General features: G+C 58.0%; 1 protein-coding gene across 6 annotated transcripts; it reads right to left on the minus strand.

The window, feature by feature from the left end:
- Positions 1 to 106: 106 nt before the first annotated feature.
- On the minus strand, positions 107 to 25,536 carry PALM (paralemmin). Of its 6 annotated transcripts, XM_085009783.1 has the most exons (10): positions 25,287 to 25,536; positions 15,595 to 15,721; positions 14,575 to 14,626; positions 13,967 to 14,047; positions 13,698 to 13,828; positions 12,002 to 12,155; positions 10,586 to 10,607; positions 9,299 to 9,358; positions 6,780 to 6,911; positions 107 to 2,132 (listed from the first exon to the last, which is right to left on the minus strand). In XM_085009783.1, the coding sequence occupies exons 5-10, from the start codon at positions 13,757 to 13,759 to the stop codon at positions 1,606 to 1,608; spliced, it is 957 nt and encodes a 318-aa protein (XP_084865909.1). In that variant the 5' UTR covers positions 13,760 to 13,828; positions 13,967 to 14,047; positions 14,575 to 14,626; positions 15,595 to 15,721; positions 25,287 to 25,536; the 3' UTR covers positions 107 to 1,605.
- Between the last annotated feature and the right edge of the window lie 1,743 nt (positions 25,537 to 27,279).

Raw genomic sequence — 27,279 nt, forward strand, 5'->3', positions numbered from 1 at the left:
TGGACCTGGGTGAGCTCCTTTTGAGGCCAGTGCGCCCCGCAGGGCCCCACCCCCGGCCTGGCCACGCCCTCCCGCCCAGGTGAAATTCAAGAACTCCAGGCCCTAGGGCTGTTCACACTGTTTATTCGCTTCTCTGGGAAAGTCGGGAACACGGGGCCTCGTCACACATCGAAAGCGTAGGGGCGGCAAGGGCACTTCAGCGGAGGCTCACAGCTCGAGGAAGGGGGCGGACTAGGGGGGGCCACGGCCACCGCGCAGGGGCACTTCCGAGAGGCCTCTCCCCCAGCCGCCCAGGGGCGGGGCTGAGACGGGGACCCAGGCTGCGGTCCAGGGCGGGCCCCCGCACCCACCCTAGGGAGGCGGGCGTGGCCTGGGTTCTGGGCACTACAGGCCCCGAGGGTGGGGCCTGCTCATCACGGCCCACGCGGGAGAGGGTCTGCGAACGCTTGCGTGCGCCAACGGGCCTCTTGGGTGTGGCTGCAGCCAGGGAGACGTGCACATCCGGGTGTCAGCCGCCCCTGGAAGGGGCGCCCTCGCCCCTTCCAGTGATGGGGGGCAGGCACACATCAGGCTGCGCAGCCAATGGGGGTCTCCGGCTACCACCCGGGGAAGCTCCCCGCCCCGGGCCAGGTGACCCTCCCCACCACCTGGAACTCGCCAAGCCCAGCAGAGCTGGCGGTGGGCCTCGTCTCTGGGGTAGGGTTAGCAGGACCCAGGACCCCGGTTCAAGCAGGCTGGGGAAGGGGGCCATGGCGCTCCCCCAGGCTCCCTGAATTAGCACCAGGAGGAAGGAGGGCCCAGTGGGATTGGGAGCTCAGGAACAGGGGCTCACATGGCCCAGCCTCGCTCAGGAGGCAGCTCAAGACTCCCGGCCCAGCCCCGGGGGGGTAGGGGTGGGGGGGGTGTCACAACCCTCCCGCGTTGGGGGAGCGTCTCCAGGCTCCATCATCCACCGGCTGCGCTCAAAGAGGGCGTGGGGAGAGGGGCCCATCAGGCGGGCGGGGGGTGGGTACCGAGGGGGGTCCCGACTGCATTCCAAGACCTTGAGCCCCGCCCCTGGAGGCAAGCCTCTGCTCTGCTGCCTGAGATACAGACTGGGGACCTCGGCCAGGGACCCCACCTCCGGGGCTACGGCCCCAGAACCCCTGGCTCTCAGGATCCCCTCCGGCGGGGGACCCCTCAGGGACCTCATTGGAGGTGGCAGGAAGGCACAGGCAGGAGGCCCAGAGGGTGGTGGGCTGGTTGGGGGCTGCGACGAGGCCCCAGGTCACACCAGCCAGGACCGCCATGGGCGAGAGCCGCATCTGTGAAGCTGCCGTGACACGGTGACATGGGGAGGGCCCTCGTTTGGGGAGAAGCGGGTGTGTCCGTGTCTCTCCTACCAGGCGTGGGTGCACGGCTCAGTGGCTTGGGGGTGTGTGGGGGGTTGATGGGATGGGGAACCCCTGTCCCTCTCTTTCCAGTGAAAGAAAACTCGGGAGGAACGTGTGACAACACAGCATGTCCTGGGCCCATGACTGTGGGTGGAGGGTGGGCAGGCGCCGGGAAGGCGGGCTGTGGGTGTCTGGTACGGAGGGCAGGGCCAGGGTCTGGGGGCCGGGCAGCTCACATGATGGAACAGCATTTACAGCGCTGCTTCTTCATGTCCAGGTCCTGGGGATCGCTGGCAGGGGCCTCAGGCCCCACCTGGTTCTCCTCCCTGGAACCCTCGGTGGCCAGGGGCTCGGCCGCACTGCCATTGGGCGGGGCGGGCTCCTTGGGCTCAGCAGCGTCCTCAATGACCACCAGCTCCGCGGTGATCGTGTCCTGCAAGCCCAGTACCTTCTGGGTCTCCGCCTCATCCTCCACGTTCTGGTAGCCCATGAAGATCATGGTGACTGGAGGCTCCTGGCCAGGCTGGATGCCCGGCGGGCCAGAAGTGGCCTCGCCCGGCTGGGCCTGAACACCTGTGATCTCCCGCCTGGAGGGCGTGGTCCGGACCACCTCCTCCGACGGTCCACGGGTCTCCGGTGCAGCCGCCGACCCCGCCTCACTCAGTGTGACCTCGTCTGCCTTGTGGATGAGTTCGTCCACCTCAGAGGAGCTCAGCGGGTGAATTCCATTCTCAGCAGTGCCGTCCACTGCATGGACCACTGGTGGGGAGAAAGACAGGGTGAGGTGGTTCCCAGACAGGGAAGGCCTGGCAAGGCGGAGTCACCTCTAGGCTAAAGGGGAACCATAAACTAAAATTACCCCTTTGGAGCCCAGTGACCATTAAAGCTCCTACTGAGATCTGTGGACCCAAATCGGTGCACAGGGGAAGTTTTATAGGCACCGAAGTATATGTTAGAAACCAAGAAGGAATAGCTGAATTGGGATTTTCTGGTGTTTTGAAGCATTTCTGTATTCTCCAGGTGACTTGTTCCCCCATGATCACCATGCAAAGTAGGTCTGGTTTGTTTGTTTTTCCATTGCAAAGAAAATGGAGTTCAGAGAGAGATGGGAAGTACTAGCCCAGGGTCATACAGCTGGCTGGGTCTGGACCATGCTCTTTCTCCCAGTCTAGGCATGTTTCCCTTCATGCGGATTTGTTGGGATCCTGATTTCCTCCTTCCTGGAGTCCATGCAGATGATCTTAGAGTTTCGTTTATTCACTCCATCTCTGTTTTTCGGGTAAATACCCTAAAGGCTATACACGTTGGTTGCTGTTCAAGGACTGTATTATGTCATTCTTTCCAGTGTAAATATCATTTCCATTTTGATTGACTGCCTCTTCTTTTAGATTTTTGTTTTTTTCTTTTTTGGATATCCTCGCAGCATATGGCAGTTCCCAGGCCAAGCATCTAATCCAAGCCAGAGCTGTGACCAACGCCACCACTGTGGCAATGCTGGATCTTTAACCCACTGCACCTGGCCAGGGATTGAACCAGCACCTCCACAGAGACAAGTTGGATCATTAACCCACTTTCCCACAGTGGGAACTCCAGAGAAGTGTTTTTAAACTGGGGGGAGTGGGAGACTGTGGTCCAGGAACACAGACTAAGACACAACCTTGTAAAAGCACCCCGTCACTTTCTGAAAATGCTCCACCTATGGTTGGAAAGAATGTATGTTTCCCATTGGGCAGAGTTTTCCACGTGCATGCGAGCTTGTTAAGTGTATTTGCCCAGTCTCCCCAGGTTTCTTTTTTTTTCTTTCTTTCTTTTTTTTTTTTTTTTTTTTGACTTTTTGCCTTTTCTAGGGCTGCTTCCCGCAGCATATGGAGGTTCCCAGGCTAGGGGTCGAACTGGAGCTGTAGTCGCCGGCCTACACCTGAACCACAGCAACTCGGGATCCGAGACACGTCTGCAACCTACACCACAGCTCACGGCAACCCCGGATCCTAAACCCACTGAGCAAAGCCAGGGATCGAACCCACAACCTCATGGTTCCTAGTCGGATTCGTTAACCACTGCACCGCCACGAGAACTCCATCTCCAGCTTTCATCATCTATGTTTCTCTGACCCATCATTTTCTAACCTGCATTGCAGCCTCTAAAGACCAGACTTCAGCTCCTGGAGGGGTCACGGCTGTGGTCTGATGCCAGCTCCAGATCACAGCCCTGCAAACTCCTCCTAGAAACACAACTGTCCAGCTGCTTGAGGAAGAGGCAGGGGACACACCAGGCGCCCCAGAGACTCACCTCCTCCCGGGCCAAGGGTCAGAACTCTGGTTTCTGGCTTTTAGCCAGAAGGAAAATGCTTTCATTCTCAGTTTCCAAAGCCCTAAGGATGGGTGTTCACGCTTCAAGGCCATGCAGTGACTTTGGGCTGGAAGCCCAGTGGGCGGAGTGTGTTTCCGGGACTCAGAACCCAGCTAGGGAATTCCCACTGGCCACTGCCCCGAGGTAGGAATCCGACCCCTTGGCTGCCATGGAAACAGATCACCTTCTCATTGCTAAGCAACCAGAGTCCAGTCTGGCAGGTCCTGAATCCCCAGGGGTTGGGCCAGGCCAGGCTCAGTGGCCCAGGTGAGGACCATCTGTGAACATGGGCATTTCCTCTGCCCTTTGGCCCTGTGTGGTCATCCCTTCCCAGGAGAGAGGGCACTGGGACTTGCCCAGAACCCCACAGTGTTATGTAAGGGCTGAAGCTGGGATTCCACTTGGGTAGACACCCCAAACCACTGCAGAGCAGGGCTGTGACAGGACCCCTTTAACAGCATCCTGGACATCCCAGAGACTTGAACAACCTCTAAGAACACAAAACCATAGTGAGACACCACTTCACACCCACTAGGATGGCAACCCATAATTTTTAAATGGTCCATGATAAGGGTTGTTGAGGATGTGGAAAAACTGGACCCCTCATGCCTGGCTGGTGGGAAGGTAAAATGGCACAGCCACTGCAGAACACACCCCAGCAATTCCCCAGATGGTGAAACATAAGCCATGACCTGCAGTTCCACTCCTAGATATCACCCAAGAGAAATGAAAACATACGCCCACACAAAAACTTGTGTAGCATGCAATGAAAATGTGGAACTATCCCAAACATCCGTCAACTGATGACTGGAATTAAACAAAGTGCAGTCCATGCACACGCTGGAGTATTACTCAGCCATAAACTGTAAGCATGGATGAATCTGGACAATGTGATGCTCAGTGAGAGAAGCAGACACAAAAGGCCACAGAGTGTGGGATTCCATGGATGCGAAACAAAAGGCACATCCACAGACACAGAAAATGGATTCCTGGTTGTCATGGTGGGGACAGGGAGTGATACGGTTTCTATTTGGGGAACAGAAATGTTCTGGAATCAGGTACGTGGTGAATATTCTAAAACTTACTGAGTTGTATGGGTGTCCTGAATCCTTTATCTCCAAATTCCATCTTCTCATGGGGGCAGCATTTACAGACTTGCTAATGGTCCCTGAGGCTGAGCTGTGCTAATTTTTTTTTTTTTTGTCTTTTTTTAGGGCCAGACCTGAGGCTCATGCGAGTTCCCAGGCTAGTGGTTAAATCAGAGCTGTAGGAGCCAGCCTACACCACAGTCAAAGCAACACTGGATCCTTAACCCACTGAGCAAGGCCAGGGATTGAACCCATGTCCTCATGGATACTAGTCGGGTTTGTTACCACTGAGCCATGACGGGAACTTGCTGAGCTGTGCTGATTTTATGCTAACCTCAAGGGATCAGCTCTCAGGTCCCCAAGTCCTAAAGAAAGGAAACATTTGCCTTGATTTCAAATGTACGTTTTCTTTTTTTTGGGGGGGGGGTCCTCAACTGCAGCATATGGAAGTTCCCAGGCTAGGGGTCAAATTGGAGCTGTAGCTGCCAGCCTATGCCACAGCCATTGCAATGCCGGATCTGAGCCTTGTCTGTGACCTACTCCACGGCTCATGGCAATGCCATATCCTTAATCCACTGAGCTAGGCCAGGAGTTGAACCCATATCCTCATGGATACTAATCAGGTTCTTAACCGACTGAGCCACAATGGCAACTCCTCAAATGTACTTTTTGTTTTTGTCTTTTTAGGACTGCACCTGTGGCATATGGAGGCTAGGGGTCAAATTGGAGCTATATCCACCAGCCTATGCCATAGCCACAGCAACACCAGATCCAAGCCACATCTGCATCCTACACCATAGCTCATGGCAACACCAGATCTTTCACCCATTAAGTGAGACAGGGATCGAACCTGCATCCTCATGGATGCTAGTTGGATTCGTTTCCACTGAGGCAGAACTGGAATGTCTCCTTTTTTTTTTTTAAATGTCTTTTTTTTTCTTTTTCTTTTTTTTTTTTTTGGCTGTGCCCACAGCACGTGGAAGTTCCTAGACCAGGGATCAAACCCAAGCCACTGCAGTACAATGCTAGGTCATTAACCCAATGAGCCACCCGGGAACTCCCTAGCATCTTCTTATAACATTGTCTTTACTGGAAGTTCCCTGGTGGTGCAGCTGTGGAGGAACGGATTCAAACCCTGTCCTTGGAACTTCCACATGCCCCAGGTGCAGCAAAAAAACAAACACAAACAACAACAAAAAAACAAAAAAAACACTATCATTACTAAGATGGGTTTGTTTCTTTTCCTAGCATTATAGCAAACATTGCCCCAAACTTCCCCTCTCCTACAAGTCATGCCAAAAGTGAGCAAAAGTTTAAGTGCCATGAAGTTTATGAAACTGCTGTCTAAATACTGATGGATTTTATGCTTTAAAGGAAAGGTTTTCTTAGTTTAGAGAAAAAAAAAAGTGACTTTTACATTCTGTGAATTCTATAGAGAGTGAGGCAGGTATTCTGGAGCGTCTACCTTCTCCCATGTCCAGCCTGCCCCCCTCCCACCTGCCAGAGGGAACCCTAAAAGCAAACCAGAGTTCCGCACCACAAACCCTGCCACCTCTATCCACACCCAGTCTGCATCAGCCCCACCGGCTCTTCTCTGCATCCCAAGCCCAGCAAACTCAACCCCACCTCAAGGCCTTTGCACGTGTTGTGTCCTCACCCAGACGTAGTTCCCCCACACCCAGCGTGCACCTGCTCATCTCCTCCATGGAGCCTCCTGCCCCCTCCCTGCCCCGCTGGACCCTCTCCTTGTCCCCTACACATCTCTGGGGTGTTTTGTAGCCTTTGTCACAATGGTCATGATTTCAGTGAGATATCTGCGAGGTGGGGATCGAAGGGCTGGCAAGGAAGCACCCAGGACAGGACAAGTCCCACGCAGGTTTAGCAGCCCAGCCTCTGGCTCTGAGTCAAACCAGAGGCATCAGGCTATGGTGGGGTGGGAGCAGGGAGTGGGCGGGGCAGAGGCACGTACCTTTGGTCTCGTCCTCGTAGACCTTGATGCCCTGGGGGGGATGCTCCCGGGGGAGCACGGTGGCGCTGGACAGCACCCGGGTCTCCCCTGTCACCTTGTCCTTCTCCACTGTGATCTCCACCGAGTACATGGCTGGCACGAGAGGCACCGGTCACACCGAGGCCCCCCTGCCCATGTGCCCCCCGCCAGGCTGCAGCCAAGCCAGGGAGGGGAGCTGGCAGCGCAGAGCCAAGCAGTGGGTGCCCTGGTGGCCCTCCCCCGCTCAGCAACCTTCCATGGCTTCCCAGCGCCGCGGGTGTCGGGGGTGCACTCCTACACTCAGCATCAAGGCCCACCTGGCCACCCACCTCATCTGCAAAGGCTTAAACCCTTTCAAGCAGAGGCATGCTTTCCCCCTCCAGCCTAACTCTCCTGTGGGTGGGCACTCGGGCACTTGCCCATGTCCTGGATCGCACATTCTCTGACTACTGATGTGTGGTATTCTAACCTGCTTCACTGCCTGAGGGATGCTGCCCTCTGGAAAGGAAGGGCTGTCACCCCTCGGGGCCACAGCTCAACAGCCAGCATCTCCCCTGCCTCTAAAGACATCTGCTTGGCAAACACCACATGGAGACTGAATCCTAGCAGTGAGCCCAGCCCCCCTACTCCCCCAGCTCTGCCTCTACGCCTCCACTTTGGGTCCCACATCACCACTTCCAAGACCCCTCCCCACCTGTCCCTCCTGGGTCTTCCTACTTCTAGCAAGAACACCTCCCTTTTCCCTCCTCTCTCACCGCCCCACCCACACCTCTCCTCGTTCATCAGCAAATCCTGGGGTGCTGCCTTCAGAACACTCAGCACCTGCCCACTGTTCGCCCCTCCACAGCCCCTGCTGGGGGAGAGTTGCATCACCCCCACTATTCCTCCCCATCTTCCGCCATCCCTCCCCCGCCTCCCCACTGTCACACGCAGCACCCCCTCACCATCCTCCCAGACCATATGCCCCACCATTTCCTTCACTCTTTCATTTCACGCCCCCGCCATCACCCCCACCACCGCCACCATTCTGCACCCTGTCCCTGACCAGCACAGACCGCTCTGCCCGGGCTCCCTACGCCACCCACGGCCTGCTCTCCCAGAACCACCAGAGGGCACCCATGAGCACCAAGTGGGCGCATCCCTGCTCTGCCCACAGCCCCTGCCCTGCCGTGTCCCCTCCCCGTGCTCACCTCCTTCCTCTGCCCCTCACTCGTTTCACTGCAGCCGACACGGGCCTCCCCACAGTTCCTCACACCCGCCCAGCACAGTCCAGACCCGGTGCGGACTCAGGCCCTTTGCAGAGGCAGTGCCCCCTACCTGTGCGCCCTCTCCCCAGTCTGCATGTCTTGCTCAAATGTCACCTCCTAAGTGACGCCTCCCCTTAGACCTCTGATTAAAGTTTGAATCCCCTCCAGGGTGCCACACTCTGCCTTATTTTCTCTGTAACTTAACTGCCCAGGCTTCAGCCCCCATTGGAGCACCGGCTCTCCCACACTATGCCCCTCAGCCTGGCACACAGAGGTGCTCCACAAGCACGTGAGTGACCAAGTGAGTGAGTGAGTGAAAGCTATGTAACTCCATGTCCATACATAGCCTAACACCCTGCCGTCAGACATACAGTTGGGTAGGTTGTGCCTGGCTCAAGGTCACAGGCTGGGTGGACACATGGGGGCCTCTGGCTCAGTGCTGGCCAGGGTTACTCTAACTGGCACTGAGGCCCTGAAGGTGCCCCCCACCTGCTCTGGGAAATGCTACCCTCCACCTCCTCCCTCCTGGAACAAAACTCCACCTGCACCAGGCAGGAGACCCTGGGCCCCTGCCACCCCCTCCCTCCCTGGGTGTGGTCACATCCTGGTCTTTCCCTTCCTGGTTTCCTACCCCCTAGCCTACACCAATAACAGCAGCAGCAAGCTTCTGCCATTTTTAATGACTTCTTATCACTTTCAGGATTGGGTTTGTGCTGGGGTCTGGGCACGAGGCCAATGCAATCCCACCCTCCAGGTGCCTGCAGTCCTGGGATCAAGTAGAGATTTGAACACCACCTTGCAGAATGCCGAGCACTTATTCTGACTCTGCCCTGCTTGGTCACCTCCAGGGACAGGGCGCTCACTCCCTATCCTGGGCAGGCCCAAGGATGGTGAAGGAGGGAAGATATGTAGCGAGCATGTGCAAGCCTGTGTCCACCCTCACCAGTCCCCAAGAGGTTAAGGGGATGGAAGCCAGGAGTGGGCATAGAGTTAGAGCCGCCATGCTAGGGGGCCCATCTTCTTGGGGAAGCTGGGCCAGCTGGTGACAGCGGTGCCAAAGCAGAAGTGGATGCCTAGCCCCACCCAGGCTCAGAGCTGCTATCTAGATCTAGCTGCCACCCCCAAAACCACAACCCCCAGCTGCCCAAGGCACACTGCATCTGACCTCATCCCTCGTCCCACCAGGCTCCCCAGGGCTGACACTCAGCCCAGGACAGCGGCTGGACGCGGGCCCCAGCCTGGGGGCCAACCCACCTGCCTTCATCATGGTGGAGCCTTCGACCATCCTCATGGGGGTGTTGGAGATTCGCTTTTCTGTTGGGGGGAAGGGGAGAGATGGATTCAGAGGAGAGACACCCCCAGACACCCACCCAGATACCCGGACCCTCCCCTTAGCACGTGCATACAGCTAGACCCCTCCACACACATGTGCATGCCCAGACCCCAAAGACACATGGAAGCCTTCCCCCCTAAGGAAACACTCCAGCCCCACAGTCCGCTCCCGTCTTTTGGCCCAAATGATTTTCACAAAATCCCTGAGAGGCCTGTGTGGATTTTTTTTTTTTTTGATTATTAATTTTTAATTCCACAGTAAGACAAGAAGACACTCTCTCCTCATGAATAATTAACACATGACAAATCAGGCCAAAGACACTTTTGGCCACCACCTCCAGTCCTGGCTGGGGGCCCTCCTTCCATGCAGAAATAGACATGCTGAACATATATTTTAAAATATAGCTAATGTTAAATAAGTATAATGTACTTAAAAACCTATTTAATAAACGGCTATAGTTATAGCTAAATGTTTTTTTTTCTTTAGAGCCACACCCGAGGCATATGGAAGTTCCCAGGCTAGAGGTTGAATCAAAGCTATAGCTGCCAGCTTACACCACAGTAAAGCAGGATCTGAGCCGTATCTGCGACCTACACCACAGCTCAAGGCAACCCTGGATTCTTAACCCACTGATTGAGGCCAGGGATCGAACTCGCATCCTCATGGATACTAGTCGGGTTCGTAACCCACTGAGCCACAATGAAAACTCCTTCCTGGGCTTTTTTTGTGTTTCTTGTACAACAACCTTCTGCATCTGTGTGCATGGGACCTTGGTCCTTTTAAATGGTGCAAGATCTCCAGATGGCCAGGACTTTGAATTCTCATTCCCACTGACCCCATTTTACACAGAGGAAAACCAAGTCCCACCCACCAGCCCTGGAGCCCAGAAGAACAGGGACAGGGCTGGCCAAGGCAGGCACCCCGTGTGCACAGGATAAACCCAGGACTGGGCTAAGACCTCAAGCAGACATGCCCCTGGAAGCCTGCTTCCTCATTTGTGCTGCAGCAATCCCACACCAGAGACATTGTGAAAATTAGATGAGTGATGTTGAGGGGCACTGGGCTCAAAGCCGGGACTCTCCTAGAACAAGGACAATAGGAGCTGTTATTCGCTACATCTGTCACACCTTAAAGTCACCCCTGCCTGCCAGTCCCGTTATGGCCACCAGAGGGCGTCAGGGCCCGGTCCAGCCCTTCTCAAGACGTACCTTTGGGAGTGCCCACGGGGGTCTGCAAGAAAGAACAGAGAGGGGTCAGGCGTGCCAGTACTGGCTTCCGCTGGCCAGGGTCCCACCCGTCAAGGCAGGAGCCTGGGAAGGGCCTGGCTCAGCAGTGATCCCATGACAGGTACTGTCTCCTCCTGGACCATACCCCACCCCGCCAAGGCCTGTGACAGCCAGAACCGTCCCTGCCTGCACAGAAGCCTCCTGGGACTCCCAGCGCTGGAGACAAAGTCCACCCTTTCCTGAGGACCCCCAGAGCCCTCTGTCTGCCGAGCCCTGCCTACCGGCCTCTTCCCCCTCTTCCTAGTCCTGGTTGGCCTCCCTCGCCTCCTCACTCTTCCCCGAACACCATTTGTGTGTGATGTCCCTCCACTTGGAAGTCCCTTCCCGGATATCCACTTGGCTGGCTCTGCACTCAGCTCCCTGCCCCCATCCTGTGGTGGTCCCTCAGGTTAGCACATTATTTACCCAGTCAGTGCCAGTCTTCCCCCAGGAGGCGGGCATCATGAGGGCAAAGACCACACTAGCACAGTCTGTCCTCAGTCAACCTCACTGAAAGTCCCTTCTCAACTTGAGTCCATGCCTGGAGAACTCCTACTCAGCCTTCAAAACCCTTTTTCTTTGGGAAGCCCACCCAACCCTCCCATGAATCAGACCCCGTGCTATGTCTGCAGTTGCCTGATACATGCCAGGCTGCCCACACAGCAACAGCTCAGGGAGCCCAGGGCCTGGTCTGCACTCTCCCAGTCTGCCCCAACCAAGCCTTGACAAGCAGTGTGGGCAGGTCTATAGGTTAAACTGAGGGATACCCCCGGATACAGCTCATCTGGGATGGAAGTAACAAGGGTGGGGGAAGAGGAGGTGTGTCCCACAGGCCCCTTGAGTCCTGAGGACAGCAAAGGTGGTTGAGAGACCCCTCAATCTGTGTTAACCTACTGTGGCGACCACAAGCTCAGGGCCCAGAGCTCCAGGATCTGGTGTCATCTCAGCCTGGTATAAATATCACACCCTAGAATCAACAGCTGAGTCCAGTAAAGACCACTCTTCAGCTGTGTGGCCTTCAGCTGGACTCTCAACCTCTCTGGGCCTCAGTTTTGTCTTCCATCAAACAGACACTGCTCCCACCTGAAGGGGCTGCTGAGAGAGCTAGACAGGTGACACCTGTGTGAAGGGTGACAAGCAGGTGGTGTTCAGGGCAAACCCTCTATCCATGAAGCGCCTGTCTTCCACTGAAGCCCATGTCCCCCCATGACACCCCTGCATGGTGGGGACACTGAGGTCCAGGGAGGCAAAGCAAAGTGTGCAGGTCACACAGCTGGGAAGCGGCCAGGCTGGAATTAGGAGGTGCTGACACCTGCACATGCCACCTGTAACAGACCTCTGGATCTGAGACCCTCTTACCTGCTGAGCATTCAGATCCACTTCTGCCTTCCGGTCCTCCTGGGCAGGGCAAGGGGCGGGGACCACAGGGCCAGGGCTGGGGGCCACCTGGGTCTCCTTGACTGGGGCCGGCAGGGTGTCCGCGTTCTCCAGCTCCTCGATCTCCTTCTCCAGCCTGGGGGTGGGGTGGGGGTGGGACAGGAGATGACCACCCTGCAGGGCACTTCTGGTGCCCAGCACCTCCCAGCCTGACCCGTAAGGGCTCCCTTGACTTGGACGCTTCCTAACAACCCTGTGAGATGTTCTCCTTTCCTTCCCACTGGCAGGAAGGGAAAGGGAGGCACGGAGCAGTGCCAGCAAGCAGCAGAGTTTGGGTCTGAACCCAGGCCAGCGGGTCCACCAGATCCTTCACTGCCTGTGTCACCATTTACTCCTGTTTGCTTCCAACACTCTCTTTTTTCCCCACTCAAATACATGTATTTCACAGGAAGCTTTATCGCTCCAAGGAAACTGGAAAAACCATGTCACTTTCCAACTATTGGAAGATAATAGTACACACAAACACAGTGAAAACAAAACTGGCATATTCAATCTCTCCCGAGGCGTCACCCGCCCGAGGCTTTGGGCTGCAGGCATTAAAGGTGCTCAGCGCTGTGGAGACATTTTCCTGAAGGCTCAGGACAGACAAGGGGCAAGTCTGTGGTCCCCTAACAAAGTAAGTCCAGGTCAGCAGACTGGACACAGCTGGGGTCAGCCTGGAGGTCTTTCCAGAGGAGGTGTCCAGGCAAGGACAAGTGGGCAAAATGCAGGTGTTGGAACCTCCCGAGGAGGGTGTTGTCCTAGAAGGAGGAAAATCAAGGCTCCTCCAAAGGCAGCCACACAGTAGGGCTCAGGGCCACAAGGTAGGGCTCAAGGGAGGCCCTCCCCCGCCCAGGGCTGCACCCAGCATGGTGGGGTGGACAAAAGCCCACCTTGTCCCACCCCCAGCAGCTGGTCATTCCCAGAAACCTCCCATCCCATCTGCAAGGGCCCCTCAGTCTGCTCAGGCCCTCCTGTCTCTCCCAGACCTGTCTTGCCTGCCTCTACCTGAGTACACAGGTCACAGGTGGGGAATGAGGCCCAGGAGGGGAGTCCCAGGCAACGCTCACTACTTTTTTCCAAACCAAATCCATCTAGATAGGATCCCCAGGCCCCCACGGCGGGGCCGGCCCCCGTGCCTACTGGGCAGCGGGTCAATGTGCTGTAGGCCCGGCACACGCCTCTGGGGCCTTCCCTGGCCCAAAGGACGTTGGAATTTTGGCCGTCACTTCCCTCCTCCTGACCCCCGCTGACTCTCGCCTGCCCGGAAACTCCTCCGGGGCCTTTTGTCCCAGCCCAGGGAGATGGTCACTTTCCCTGTCCTGTCCCCTCCCCTGGCTTCCTGGAGGCCCAGCCCCTCGGGCCTCTGGGGCCTCCATTAGCCAGGAAGAGCCAGTTGGGCTGGCGCCAGGAAGCCCCCGGGGAGGCGGGTGGCTCCCAACTTCAGAGATGTAGATCATCCTGACTCTTCAACCTCTCATGCCTGCTCTGCTGGGGTGTTGGGAGGAGGAGTTACACAAGCAGGCTCCCCAGCCTTTGTGGGAAGCTCCCTCCGCCCGCCTGCCGAGCGCCCTCCCCCAGCACCGCCCAGCCCGCGGCCCCGCCCCGCGGCCCCGCCCCGCCCCCGAGCCCCGCCCACCTGGCGATGGATTCCTCCAGGAGCCTAGCCTTCTGCTCATCCTCCTGCATCTGCTTCCTCATGTCCTCGTCCCCCTCCGAGGCCGAAGAAGGCGTCCCCTCCAGCAGCCAGCGTTCCCGCAGCGCTTTAGACTGGGGCAGTGGGGGCCAAGGTCAATGTTAGGGCCAAGCTGAGGTCGGGATCAGAGTCATCTAGGCCCTCCTGCCCTCCCTGACCCTGTCTCCCGGCCGAGGCTGCCGACCCCTCCCCGGCCCAGGTCCCACAGAGACCTTCAGGTGCTGCAGCTGCCTCCGGTCGTCCTCCAGCTGCCGGCGCCTGTTCTCCACCTCTGCCTGCCGCCTCCGCTTCTCCTGAGGGCGGACCATGGGTCAGCACACGTGCAGACCTCGCCACAACCACCCCAGCTTTACCCATATGGATCCCGCTTTTTCTACAGATGGCACGCACCTGGCCCACTGGACTCCCAACCTGTCCCCACATCCCCACCACAGCCTGCCCTCCACCTACCTCCCAGCCTGCCCCCCACCTTCCCCTCAGCCTGAACCCCAGCCTGCCCCCCCACCTACCCTTCCAACCTGACCCCCCTTCCAGCCCGACCCCCACTACCCCCAGCTTGCCTCCAGCATAAGGGCAAGGTCCTATTACACACTAGCCTCAGTTCCTCACTGCAGGCGGGCATGCAGGGGCTCTAAGGGACTCTCAGTCTAAGAGCCCACATATAGGAATAAGGGGTCTCTATATTTTCATTTTGTGGGGAAGTGCCAGCAGGTTCTGAGTCCCAGGGCCCCTAGGCTGGGTGTGGGGAGCCCCTCAGAGCCCAGGTTCCCCCAGCCTCCCCCCACTGGCCACAAAGCCCTGGGGAGCAGGACAAACTCACTGCAATGGCCTGGAGCCTCTCCTGCTGGGATATGGTCTCTGCCGCCAGGACCCTGGGGGGACAGGAAAGGTCAAGCGGGGGTCCACCTCAGCCCTGCTTTCAGCAGATCCAGTTCAAATCCCCACCCTGCATCTTCCTGCTCAGTGAGCGAGGCAAGGGATTTGGTCTCCCTGAGTTTCCCCTCTGTAAAGTGGAACCCTTCCCCACCCCCTTCAGAGGCTGCACTGTCCTCTCCATCCAGCCTTATTAGCTCATTAATTCTCCCAGCAAACCCTCCTGTCACCCCCTTGGGGCTGGGCCAAGGGACAGGAGGAGTGAGTCCCTGTCTAGAGACCTAGGAGGGGTTTGGGAAGGAATGCATAGTAGTTCCCTGGGAATCAAAGCCAGGAGAAGAATGTCTCCAGAAAAGCTTTATGACCCTTCTGCCCAGACTGAGGGACTGACCAAGACAGCCCCTCCTCAACCTCAGGGTTCTCCAGCCCTGGGAAAGACACAAGGAGGAGGAAGAGGAAGAACCCCTACCCCCCACCCCCTGGCCTTGCAAAGTTCTCAGTGCTTTCCTGGGATTTCTGGTGCTTCTCACCCTGGCCTCCCCTGGAGTCTCCCAGGACCCCAAAGGCCCAGAGAGAGCTGAGAGCCTCCCAAGGACACACAGCAAAAATGGGGTCAAGGTGAAGCTCAGCCCCAGCCTCTCCTTCTCATCCAGTCCATGTTTTTGGAAAGCCCATGCAGTGTAGTTTTAGACTGAAACTGGGATGCAACAGGACCTGGACACAGGGCACCGTGGCCAGATGCACTTAAAGGGACAGGACTTCATGCCGCTGACAATCTGGGGCCTTCTGCAGGGGTGCAGGGGCAGCAGGAGGCCCAGGTCCTGGAGGAGGCCTCATCCCTGCCCCTCCCCTCTGCTCTCCAGCACCCCCTCCTCACCTGGGGGGAGGGGCTTTTGAAACCAGACCCCCTCCGTTCCTGGCCTCGGGGTCCCTGGCAGCTGCACACAGTAGGTGCAGAGTGAAATACCTGGTAATGACCTCACGTTTCCAGGGCTTCTGGGTCAATGCAAAAGTGGGTTTTGAGCCTGAGTGGGGGGCTTCTGGACCATCTTCCTCAAATCCAAAACGACCACAGGGCCATCATGGGAGAGGGCCTGGTGGGCACAAGGGGGAACTTGGCAGTAGGAGCCAGAACCCCCTCCTGCTGCCCATATGTCCCCAGCCCCTTATCTTCAAAAGGACTGAAATTACAGACCACCCTTTGGAGACTGTCCACCCCTTGGCCTTGGATCAGGGCCTGGAGCTGGCCTACAATCTCCAAAGACCCTCTGCCCCTCTGGGCCTCCGTTTCCCCATCTGCACAGCCCAGCTTTAGACCCTCCCGCTACATCACCCCTCCCCCTGTGGTTCAGAAGAGAAATGGGCCTAAAGTGACATAGCATGCTGGGTCTACCCCAACCCAGGCCCCTGCCACTCCCAGGCGGCTGCTCAGTGGAGATCTGTTCTGGGCTGCAGTGCCCCATCTGCCTGCCCAACTCAGGTTCAGTTTCCTGGCCTCGCTGAGACCTGCGAAGTCATCTTGCTCCCACGCCCCAGCCAGGTGACCCCACCCAGCTCCTCCCTTCCTGTCAGGCAGCACCTGCCCCATCTGTGCCTCCCAGAGGCCCAGCAGCAGCTGCACCCTCTGCAGCTTCCTTCTCTCTTTCCTCAGAGAGGCTGGGTTCAGCCGGGTGGAGTTCAAGAAAGGCTTGATCCAGCTATCCGGTTCCAATGCCCTTTAGCGCCAGACCAGGTAGATTTCTGGATCTTCCGCATGACCCTGTGTGATCTGTATAGTGTGCCACCCCTAGTACTCCCCACACAGACCCAGGCCTCACTTCTTGCAAACCCCGTATTTCCCACCCCAGTCCAAGCCTCTACTATCACCTGCCACCTCCCTGTCCTCTGAGAGTCCATAACTAGAGCCTGCTTCTCTAAACAAGCATCCAAACTAGTCGCTCTCCCCCTCTCAATTCCTCTGGCTCCCATTACCCCTTGAAAGAAACCACAAGTCCAGCCTAGCCCAGCCTCCATCCACCTCTCAGCTCTCATGCCCTCTGCTATCCCTCTAGCTCACTCTGTTCCGGCCACCAGGACCTCCTGGCTGTTGCCTGCACTGTACCAAGTTCCTTCCTGTCTCAGGGCCTTTGCACTTGATGTTCCCTCTGCCTGATAGGCTCTTCCCATAGCTGGAAACTGAGGTCCAGAGGAAATGAATCACTTGCCCAAAGTCATACAGCTAAGAAGTGGCAGAGCTGGGATTCAAACAACAACTGCCTAGTTCCAGACTATGCCACAGGCCTTCCCTTTTCCCAGCTCCAGTATGGCCACCAGAGACCCATCCACGAAGGAGGCAGAGTTTGGGGAAGGAGCATAACAGCTGAGACCCCAGTGCAAACAGGGTCACAGGAGACAGAGCAACCAAGCCCCCTAATGCTGGGTCTGCACCCCGGTGGGCATGTGGCCATTCAGGGCAGACACAGGAACACAGGGATAGCCCTAAGGCCAGCTTGCCAGACTGGAGACAAGGCAGGCAATGTCCTCACTGGGGCGGCCAAGCCAGGTCAGGGGAAGGTCAGGCCGGCCCAGGAAGAGAATTTCCATCCCTCCCCATCAGGGTCGCTGTCACAGCCTGAGGGGCGCAGACTTCCTGTCCCCCAAAGGTACCCCTCCCCAAGCCCAGGGGGCGCCAGAGCCGCCCCACCCCACCCAGCCCCAGGCGCTTGCCGCCCTGGGTGATGGATGGCGGGGCCCACGGGAGGCGGTCGCCCTGGCAACCGCGCCATCCCCATGGCAACGCCTAGGCCCGCAGGCGCGCGGGGGTGGGGCCGGCGCCAAGCATCTCCCGCCCCCAGCCCGGCTCTGGGGGGCTGAGGGGCTTCCTGCCCTGGGCCTCAGGGGCCGCCTAAACAGGCTAGGATTTGGAAGGGTGAGGCGTCTACCCCACCCCAGCTGCAGGGAGCGGGAGGGCTTTCCTTTATGGTTGTAGGGGCGCCAGCCCAAGGAGGGGCTTCTATCCGGGAAAGGTCTGGACCCGCTCTTAGCGCGAGGCAGCCAAGGTCAAGCCAAGATAATGCCCAGCATCATAAATCCAAAAAGGAAAACTAAATAGGACGATAGAACCCTAATATAAAACAGCAATACAATAGGAACTCCTTCCCCGAGCTCACCATTTTTGCGGGCGGATCTCAGCCCCTTTCCTTTACAGAAGGGGAAACTGAATCTGGGGAGGAAAGGGGTCTGCGAACATTGGCTAAGCGTCCAGTCTCCTGAAGACCCTAAGAGGCACGTGGGATGGTTATGGCTGTTTTAGCAATGAATGAACTGAAGCATCTAAATGGTGAAGCGGGTACTTGGACCCAGGCAGGCAGGCAGGCTGAGGGGAAGTGAGGGGGCACTGCAGGAGTGCAGGGTCTCCCCGAGCTGGCCGGGGCCGGGTTGGTCAGTGGGGTGGTTGGGACAATCACTCGGGCTCAGTGAGTGAAGCAAAGGCCAGAGGACAAAAGATTTTACAAACTGAGCGCAGAAGCCACAGCCCAGTTTTAACTAAAATGCAAGGGGAGGGTTTAGAGCTGCAGGGCAGCTGCCCCTGCCGGCCGTGTAACCCAGAGCAAGTCACTAGCCTCTCTGAGTGACGCTGAGAGATGGGCCACAGCTCGCAGCGGCTGGTAGGGGGACCTGCCCTCAGCCAGGACGCCCACCATCAGCACGCGCAGGCGTCTGGTCCTCGCGCGATTATTTTTACGGCGCTTGTAGCAAATTCTGGGCTAGAGCAGCCTTGTGGGCGGCTCAGGACTCGGTGAGGGCGTCGGCTGCAAGCGCGTGAGATAATCCTGCTCCAGGAGATGAGCTAAGAGACCCAAACCCAGCGGGGCAGGCCTCAGCTTTGCGGGCGTTTATTTTTTAAAGGCCCGGAGAGGTTACGCAAGCGGCCCACGGTCACCCAGCGGGCAGGAGGGGCCGGGCAGGAGGTCGGGGGCGAGAGGCGGGGGTCACACTTGTCCTTCCAGAGCCCACACCCCGGCAGCTCTAGCCTGAATGAGGGGGTCCCGGCCCAGGCAGGCGTGGAGCCCAGCACTGGAACATTCCTGCGCTAATTGAAAGGAAACAGCTGACAACGACCTTGGCCATGGGGTGAGGGGAGGCACAGTCATGCGCAGCAGGGGTGGGGGTGGGGGTGAGAGGGAGCCCAGCGTCCCCTTCCCCCATTGGGTGGGGGATGGAATTGGGGAAGCGGTTCCAGCCCCAGCCTTTGTCCCTCCTAAGCGCCAGCACCTTCTCTGCTCCAGAGCCACCCACAGCCCAGTCACCCTGAATGAACCTCAGCCTCTCAGCAGCCATTCAGGCCTCTGTGGTTCACCCCTCATGCTGAAGTTCCCAATCTTCCCCTTTCTCTCCTCCACCTCCAAGTCCAGCTCAGACACAGTCACCTCTTTCAGGAAACCTTCCTGTGTCTCCTCCCCTCCTCCGCCTTCTCCAGGCCCCTCAGCACTCAGCACAGGTGGGCCCCCGGGGCCACTGCTATCACTGGTGAAGTGAACAGCCCATGAGGCGTGGACTTTCTAGAGGTTCAAGGCAGAGAACAAGGTTGGAGCAGGCCACATATCCCGGGGAGCAAAACTGTTGCCTATTAACCTGGGCTGGGGAGGGGCAGAGCTGGACCCTGCCCTGGGCCCTCACAACAGGAAGGCGGTGGGGCATGCCTGCAGGCACTGACAGGCCTTCTCCAGCTGCAGAGGCCAGCCGCAAGGACCCTCACTCAGCTCTGGTCACCTTGTTGCAGACGATCCCACCTCAGGACCTTTGCACGGACTGTCCTCTGCCTCGGACACCATCTCCATAGAGCCACGCACTCCCTCAGGCCTCTCTTCAGATGCTACCTCCTCTCCCAGGCCTCCTCTGACCTCCCAATGAACCCTGGCACCCCCCAGCCCTCACCACCAGGAAACATGTAATCATTTTACCTATTTTATTTCCCCACGAGGACAATAATTGTCTCTTTTTGTCCCTGCTGGTGTCCCCAGCACACAGTACACAACAGGTACTCAATAAATGTCCCCTGGGCCAGCGAATCAATTAGGGTCCTTCCATTTCCAGAAAAGGACCTCACCTAAGGGTTCCCCAACCCCTGTCCCACTTCTGCCACCCCCATGACTATCTATCCTATGACCAGTTCTTTTTTTAAAAGAACCTCACTCTGCATCTTACATTGATCTAAAACTGGACCTGGGCTCCCCACCTCCAAGAGAGGACAAGGTACAAGCCCCAATCACCTTGGAAGTGACTTACAAATTAATATCTAAAGCAGCCCAAATGCCCCTCAATAGATGATGGATAAACAGTGTGGTCCCTTCACACACAGGAGCATCACTCAGCCTGAAAAGGAGAGAAGCCCTGACACTCGCTACCGCGTGGACGGACCTGGAGACCACGATGCTCAGTGAGAGAAGCAGACACAGAAGGACACACCGTGTGGGATTCCCTGGATGGGAAACATCCAGAACAGATGCACATCCACAGACAGAGGGTAGGTTCCTGGTTGTCAGGGGCTGGGGGTGACTGCTCATGGTGACGGAGTTTCTTTTGGGGAGATGGGATGTTCTAGAATTGGACAGATGTGATGGTTGCACTACTTTGTGGATATAATGAAACCCAGTGAATCTTACACTTTATTTATTTATTTGGCAATGCCCACATCATGTGGAAATTCCCAGGCCAGGGGTCGAATCTGTGCCACAGCTGCAACCAGAGCCACAGCAGTGACAGTGCTGGATCCTTAACTGGATGCGCCACCAGGGAACTCTGAATTGTACACTTTAAACAGATGGATTGTGTGGTGTATGAATATGTCAAAATAGCTGATAAGAATAAATATATTTGTATAGACAGTAGAAATGCTGACCTTCTCACCGCAGCCATGCAGGGACCAGCACTGGATCCTGCCCACCCCACAGGGCATCGCAAGGCCCTGCCAGCCCCGCCACAAGGCTCTCCACTGTCAGAGGACCTGCACACAAACTGCTCAGGGCATCACCTGCCCACTCCCTGCCTGCTGTTACTAGAAGTTCCCCACCCAGCCCTCGGCCCTCCCCTCACGCAGGCTGGGCTCCCGGCCCTGTTCTGTCCCACCATCCCCTTCTGTCTGTGTGGTGACTATCACCCAGCCAGTCTGGTCCTCATCTGTTGGCCCACCATAGGGCCCTGGACTCCCCTTCTAACACCTGGCCAGGTCCAGACTGTCCCAGCAAGGGGCTGGGTCTCGCACTGAGTCATGCCTGAAACTCCCTGGGCAGGAGACAGACACCGCAGCCCAGGTCGGCCCTCCTCAGACACCAGGACCTCCACTCAGCCAGCTCACGCCACACAGAGAGCCCTTTTAAACACAGCAGGCTCCTCTAGCCCCCAGCACATCTGGGCACCAGGCCATCTGGTAGGCCATTCTGACCACCACAAAGGCCTGAAGTTGGGTGTACACCACCCAGACACTGAGCCCCACCACCCCTCCCCAGCTCTGGCCCTTCTCCACAAGCTCTCCTGCTGTACCCATCCAGGCCGAGTCCAGACTTGCTTTTCCTGCCCTCGCCCATCAGCCTCTTTCTGGTGCCTGGGTCAGAACGTCACTCATCCCCTGCTCAGACACCATCCGTGGCTCCCTGTGGCTCCCCCTCTGGAACCTGTAGGCCCAGGAGGACCCAGCCCCAGGAGCACAAACCAGAGAACACTCCTTTTTCCCCAAATGTTTCCCACCTCTGGGCCTTTGCACAGACCAGTCTCTCCACCAGGTACACCCATCTGCCTACCTGGGTATAAACCCTCACGTATCTTTCACAGAAAAGGTCCATGACAGAAGAGAACAGAAAAAGGTCTCACGCCTCAAAGGAAACCCTCCATGGGCTCCCCCAGACCCCTCTGATTCTGCATAGGACAAGGGTGGTCAGCAAGGAGTATTTCCTAAAGAAACAGATGACAGGCTTCCTGCATAGAGAAGGAATGGCAGGAATAGGTCCAAGACTTGCCAAGAGAAGATGGGATTTTTTTAAAGAAAATTAACCCATTTTCTTGCATCAAATCTCAAGAAACTTGATGATGGATGGCCTCCCCCGCCCCGGGGGGGGAGGAGTGGGGCAGGACCCCTGTGGGTGGTCCTTACTGGCCCAATCCATTCAGCACCCACCCTCCCCTGGCTGCACCCAGCCCAGGAGGGGGCTGGGTGAGCTAATGACTCCACTCGCTCACCAGATGAGAAGAGGGAGGTGGGAGAAGGGGAGGGGCGTGACCACAGTCATGGGAGCGAAGACACCCCCTCTCCATGCCCACTCCTGAATCAGCAGTCACAGAAGGGGTCTGGGGGTGGGTGCAGGGGTCAGGTGCCACCAGGAGCCCAGACCACATCAGCAGATTGTCCAGTCCTGATGTGAGGACACCTGGGAACCCCTCCCCCAGAGCCCACAGCCCCTGGACACAGGAAGGTACCAAGGCCCTTGCCCTAGCCTCCACCCTGGCAGCTGAGAGGATGGCCCAGGAGCAAATGCTAGTATCACCCCTTTCCCGCTGTGTGGCGTCGGGCACGTTGTGTCACCTTCTGTGCCTCAGTTTCCCCACCTCACGGAGGCGTTTTAAGGACCAAGCATCTCCACATGGACAAAACTCTCAGAAAAGGGCCCAATATACAAGAAGTGCTCAATGATTGGCCCAGTACACAAGAAGTGCTCATTGATTGATAAGTAAATAAATTATGCCTGCACTTCTCAAACTACTTTCCCTGTTTCTGTCCCTCCTTCAGCATGACCTGAGGATTTCCTCCCTTCAAATCCAATGAAATGTTACATTGTTACCAAGCCTGAGACAACCAGAAAGTCTGGCCACAAACATCAGAGTAAAAACATTAAAAAAAAAAAAAATGGAGTTCCCACTGCGGCTCAGTGGGTTAAGAACCTGACTGCAGTGGTTTGGGTAGCTGCAGAGGCTCAGGTTCAATCCCCAGCCACATGCAGTAGCTTAAAGGATCTGACCTTGCCACAGCTGGGGTATGAGACACAGCTGCAGCTCTGATTCAATCCCTGGCAGGGGAACTGCTACATGCCGTGGGTGTGGCCACAAAAAAAAATAGACACAATGAAAATAAAAACTTGTTATTAAATTCAATTAGCACTAGATCCTGCTGCCTTTTAACTGGTTTTGCATCTCATTAAAAAGGGAGATTAGCAAGTGTGAAAAACGTTAAGGACCCTGTTAGCACCCAATTGAGACTTTACTTGAAGTGGTCCAGGCCTCTGGGCAGGAAGGAATCTGGGAAGGGAAGGTCCTGACCCAGCTCTGCTCTCCTGCTCCCGCTGGGTGGGATGGGGGGGGCCATCCCAGCCTCGCCCTCACCCAGGGTAGGGGTTCGAGCATCTGAGAATGGCCACCCCCAGCCAAAAACCTTTATTTTACCAGCCAGAGCCTTGGGGGAGCAGCACCTAGAGGAGCAGCACCTCACCTCCCACCTGGGGCCACATATCGACGTGCACCCAGTTCTGTTAGCCACCACGCCCCATCCTCGCCCCACCTTTAGAGCGCCACCCACGTCCCCCATCACCTCACTGTCAGTCACTGGCTGCACCCACGGCATGTGGAAGTTCCTGGGCCAAGGACTGAACCCGAGCTACAGCAGCGACCCAAGCTTCTGTAGTCACAACTCAGGTTCCTGAACCTGCTGCACCACAAGGTAACGCCTTTTAATTCTTAAATCAATGAAAATTTGTTTAATCCTTAACTGAACGAAAATTTGTGGAATTCCTAAATGTATTTTTACAAGAAACTTTCCAGCACCACCGTAAGCCACCACCATCTCCCATGACTCTGGTGGTAAAATCCATGGAAATGGAAGGAGATAAATGATTATGTTCTAGCGGCTGTTGCTTCGGTCCTCATGGAAAAGGACGAAGAGCCAGGCAGGGGCAGGTGTTCACTTCAGGCAGCACCAGATGGAGCCTCTCCCCACCCATCATCACCCAGGCGCTGGGGACAGGCTTTCGGCTATTCCAGTCCCAAATCTGCACCCAGAAAAGCCAGTGATCTGCCTAATGGGGGTGGGGGTGGGAGGGCACAGCTGACCCATGACCAAGAAGGCCTGGGGGCAGGGCAGCAAGCATAGGGGTTGGGGGGACCTCTTGGGCTGTGTGCCCCCCGGGGTGGTAGCTGTCCCTCTCTGGGCCTCAATATCCCGGCGGAGAATGAAAGGGCTGGTGGGAAAGGAAACAATGGGGTCCATCCAGACTATCTCTTTCCTCTGCTCTGAGTGGGCGTTTCCTCCCTTTTCACCCCTCCTCCCCCTAGGCAGCCCCCTCCCCACAGCCACACCCTGCCCAGGGCCTGCTGCCAGGAGGCCGAGGCTCCCCTTGGGCCCAGGGAGAAGAGCAGATAAACAAGTGTGGGGGGGGGACGCAGCAGACAGGTCTGGGCCCTGGCTCCCCTGAGCCCCTGGCTGGGCTCCCAGGCTGGTGTGGGGAGCGGGCTGGGCTTTTGTCTGGCTTTTCAAAAGCAGAGGACACAGGGTGTTGCCTTCCCGGGGAAGGCAGGTGGGGGGCTCCCACCCCGCGGCGGTCCATGGGTGAATCCCTGGAGGAAAGTTACAGGCTCAGAAAACACGCCCAGTGGGAAGGGAAGGGGAGTGAGCTGGGTGGGCTGGCGGTACCTCCAAGTCCGGGCCAGGCAAGATGGGCCATACAGGGTGGGGACCTAGCCCAGATGGGGGCAGCTGCTGGCCTTGGGACAGGGTAGGTGGGCTGCGGGGACACCGAATACCCCCTATCCCACCCTCTGCCCATGTAAATACACCCCACAACCTTGCAGCGCCCACCTGTGGGAGTAGGGGCGTGGGGGACTCCCTAACGCCAGGGAGGGAAATGACCACGCACACTTACTGGGCACCTGCTTGTGCAGGACCCCGCCCCCCGCCCCGCTGCCTGCCCAGACGCTCCTCATCCAAGCCCCCAGACCCAGGACGCCCATCCCATTCACACGCGGGCAGCCAGCTCTCGGCTACACCATTTGGGGCCCCACCTTGGGTACACTCTCCCTTGGAGGGGATGAGACCCAAGCTCCCCGTTATAAAGCAGCTGGAGCTCTGGTGTCACACGCATCCCAGACCCCGAAGTCTGGAGAAAAGACCTCGAGTTCCGCGGAAACCTGGGACTTCTGACGGCTGGACCCCCGCCTTAGCAGGAGCTCGGGGCAGCACTTAAGGCCCGTGGGGAAGGCAGCCCGCGAGGGAGGGCTGGCCGGTGCGCGTCCAGGGCGCAGGGCGCAGCGAGCTCCGGCTGGGGGTCGGGGAGTGAGCTCAAGGCTAGGCGGTGCAATGGGGAGGGGTCGCCCCATCGCCCAGGGCGCCGCCCGGGGGACCCACAGGTGGAGGAGGGCTGCGGCCTGCTCAGGGGGCGCAGGCATGGCGAGGGCGGAGACACAGCACCCCCATACCCCCGCACGCCCGTCCCGGGCTGCCCCCAGCCACCGCCGCCGGAGTCCCGGTGAGCCCGTGGGCTGCCAGGGAGGCCTCAGGGCTGGTACGGCCCAGCCCGAGTCCCTCCCTGAGCTGGGGCCGCCATCTCCCTCCTGCGCTGGGGCCGCGACGCCCCAGTGGCTGGCAAGAGCCGGGGCCCCAGCCTCCCCAGCGCCCCCAGCCCGAGCGCGCCTACTCACTCCATTTCCCCGCCGAGGTCTGTGCGTCCGCGAGGCCGGGCGGGGGCGCGGAGGCGCGCGGGAGCTCCGGCGGCCGGCGGGCTAAGGCCTGGTGGCCTGGGCTGTGCGGCGCGGGGGCGGCGGCACCGGCGCGGGCATCGCCCCGCGCGCGGCTGTTTATTGTCCGCGCGGCGGCGGGCGCGGGGGGTGGGCTGGGCGCGCGCGCCGCCGCCGCCGCTGCCGCCGCCGCCGCCGCCGCCGCGTTTCGCTCGCGCCCCCTCCCGCCGGCTCCCCGCCTCCCGCTGCCTCCCGCGCTGCGCCTCCTGCCGGCCACCGCCGCCACGCCTCCGTCACCGGGCGCCGTCCCGCCTGCCCCGCCGGAACCGCCGGCCAGGGCGGCGCCTCATCCCCAGGCTGCCCGGACCATTCATTCCATCCCGATTCATTCCGATCACTCCGCACGGGGCTGATCTCAGGCCACGCCAGTCTTGGCGTCTGCCTGGGACCCAGACGGGGCCCGCCAGCCATCCCGCCCCTCCTCGGCTCCTGGTTCAGAGAGAGAGCAGATAGAGACAAAACCCCGGGGAGGTCCGGAAGGCCACTCCGAGGGGCGCACGGCTCTGCCGCAGACAGAAGGTCGTGCAGACCATCTGCGGGAGTGTATGTCTGGAGAAGGACATCCAGGCGCAGACACCATGAGCGCAAAAGGGACTGAGCCAGACCTGTTCGAGGAGGCATAATAACAGCAATTGCTGGTTTTCTGAGCACTGGCTGGGCTCTGGGCCTGGTCCTACAGTTGGGTGAGGATTAAGGACTCGAATCTCCCCCCACAACTGCCATGGAGCAGACAGGGCTGTGTGGTCAGAGTGAGTGAGGTTGTCGGGGAGGGGGCAGGGAGAACTCACACTTTATCTTGAGAGCACTGGGGAGCCACAGCAGAGTTTAGAGCAGGAGAGGGGTTAACTGGTGTGTGTATGTGAAGGCCACTCCCGTTGCCAGGTGGGGAGTGGATGAAGTAGGGCAAAGGAGTTGGGGGGGGGGCTTGGAGGCCAGAAGAAGGTGAGCTGGGAACCCCAGGTATATGGCGGAGGCTGGTCCAGGTTGAGAACCAGGTGGATTCTGGATGGCTCTTGGAGGGGGAGGCCATAGGATTGCCATGGGCTGGGATGTGGGATGACAGGGTCCTTGTCTGCAGCCTGAGCCCTGGAAAGACATCCTCACGTGAAGGGGGCTGGGAGATGACAAGGGGCATTGGGCAGCTGTGCCCCCAGGCTGGAGTTCAGGGCGAGGCCCCACCTGGGCCAGAGGTGGGGGTCCCCAGGGTAGGGGCCTGGATGAGACCCCGTGGGGAGCAGGTTGCCGGTAGCAGAAAGAGGCACCTCAGTCTCCTCCATTCCCTGGGGTCTGTCGAGCTCTTCGTGCTGCACGTATCACCATGTGGACCCCAAGGACCCGGAGAGAGGAAGGACCTGTCTCCACCACCATATTCTCTGAAAGACCCTGGCCCCTGCCCCCATCCACAGGCCCTGATCATACTTCTTCAGTGGGGCCTTGGGACAGAGAGGGAGGGTCTTCCAAACCCCTTAGGGTTTTTGTAGAATGGTTCTGCTCAGCCTGCGCTCAGGAAATGGGCGTGTAAAGGGAAACAGCCTTGGATGATCTTGGAGCAGGATGTGCCCCAGACTGAGGGGCAAGGACATGGCTGCCTCTCCTTCACAGGCCTTTGCCCCCCACCCTTACAATGAATGTACACCCATTTAGCAGGAAAACATGAGATAAATTAGCAAACACAGAACAAACAAAAAGCCTTAGAAACATTTGGGGGCATGGGTTCCAGTCCCTGGTCAGCTCCGAGTTGCTGTGGGACACTCAGTCTATTTCTTTCTTTTTTTTTCTTTTCTTTTGTTTAGGACCGCCCCCATAGCATATGTAAGTTCCCAGGTTAGGGATCAAATCAGAGCTACAGCTGCCGGCCTACACCACACCCACAGCAACGTGGGATACCAGGCGGATC

Source organism: Sus scrofa, chromosome 2, assembly GCF_054392235.1.
Source record: "Sus scrofa isolate SSC_HxYL_T2T_F1_AM1 chromosome 2, Sscrofa_HxYL_maternal_Yorkshire_Landrace_v2.0, whole genome shotgun sequence".
Classification (NCBI taxonomy): Eukaryota; Metazoa; Chordata; class Mammalia; order Artiodactyla; family Suidae; genus Sus; species Sus scrofa.

Excerpts from the sequence above, each read along its gene's own strand:
- PALM (XM_021082074.2), bottom strand. Across the intron at positions 14,048-14,574 it reads AGAGGCTCCAGGCCATTGCA|GAGAAGCGGAGGCGGCAGGC; the intron begins GTGAGTTTGTCC and ends GTCCGCCCTCAG. Across the intron at positions 12,156-13,697 it reads CTGGAGGAATCCATCGCCAG|GCTGGAGAAGGAGATCGAGG; the intron begins GTGGGCGGGGCT and ends CCCCACCCCCAG.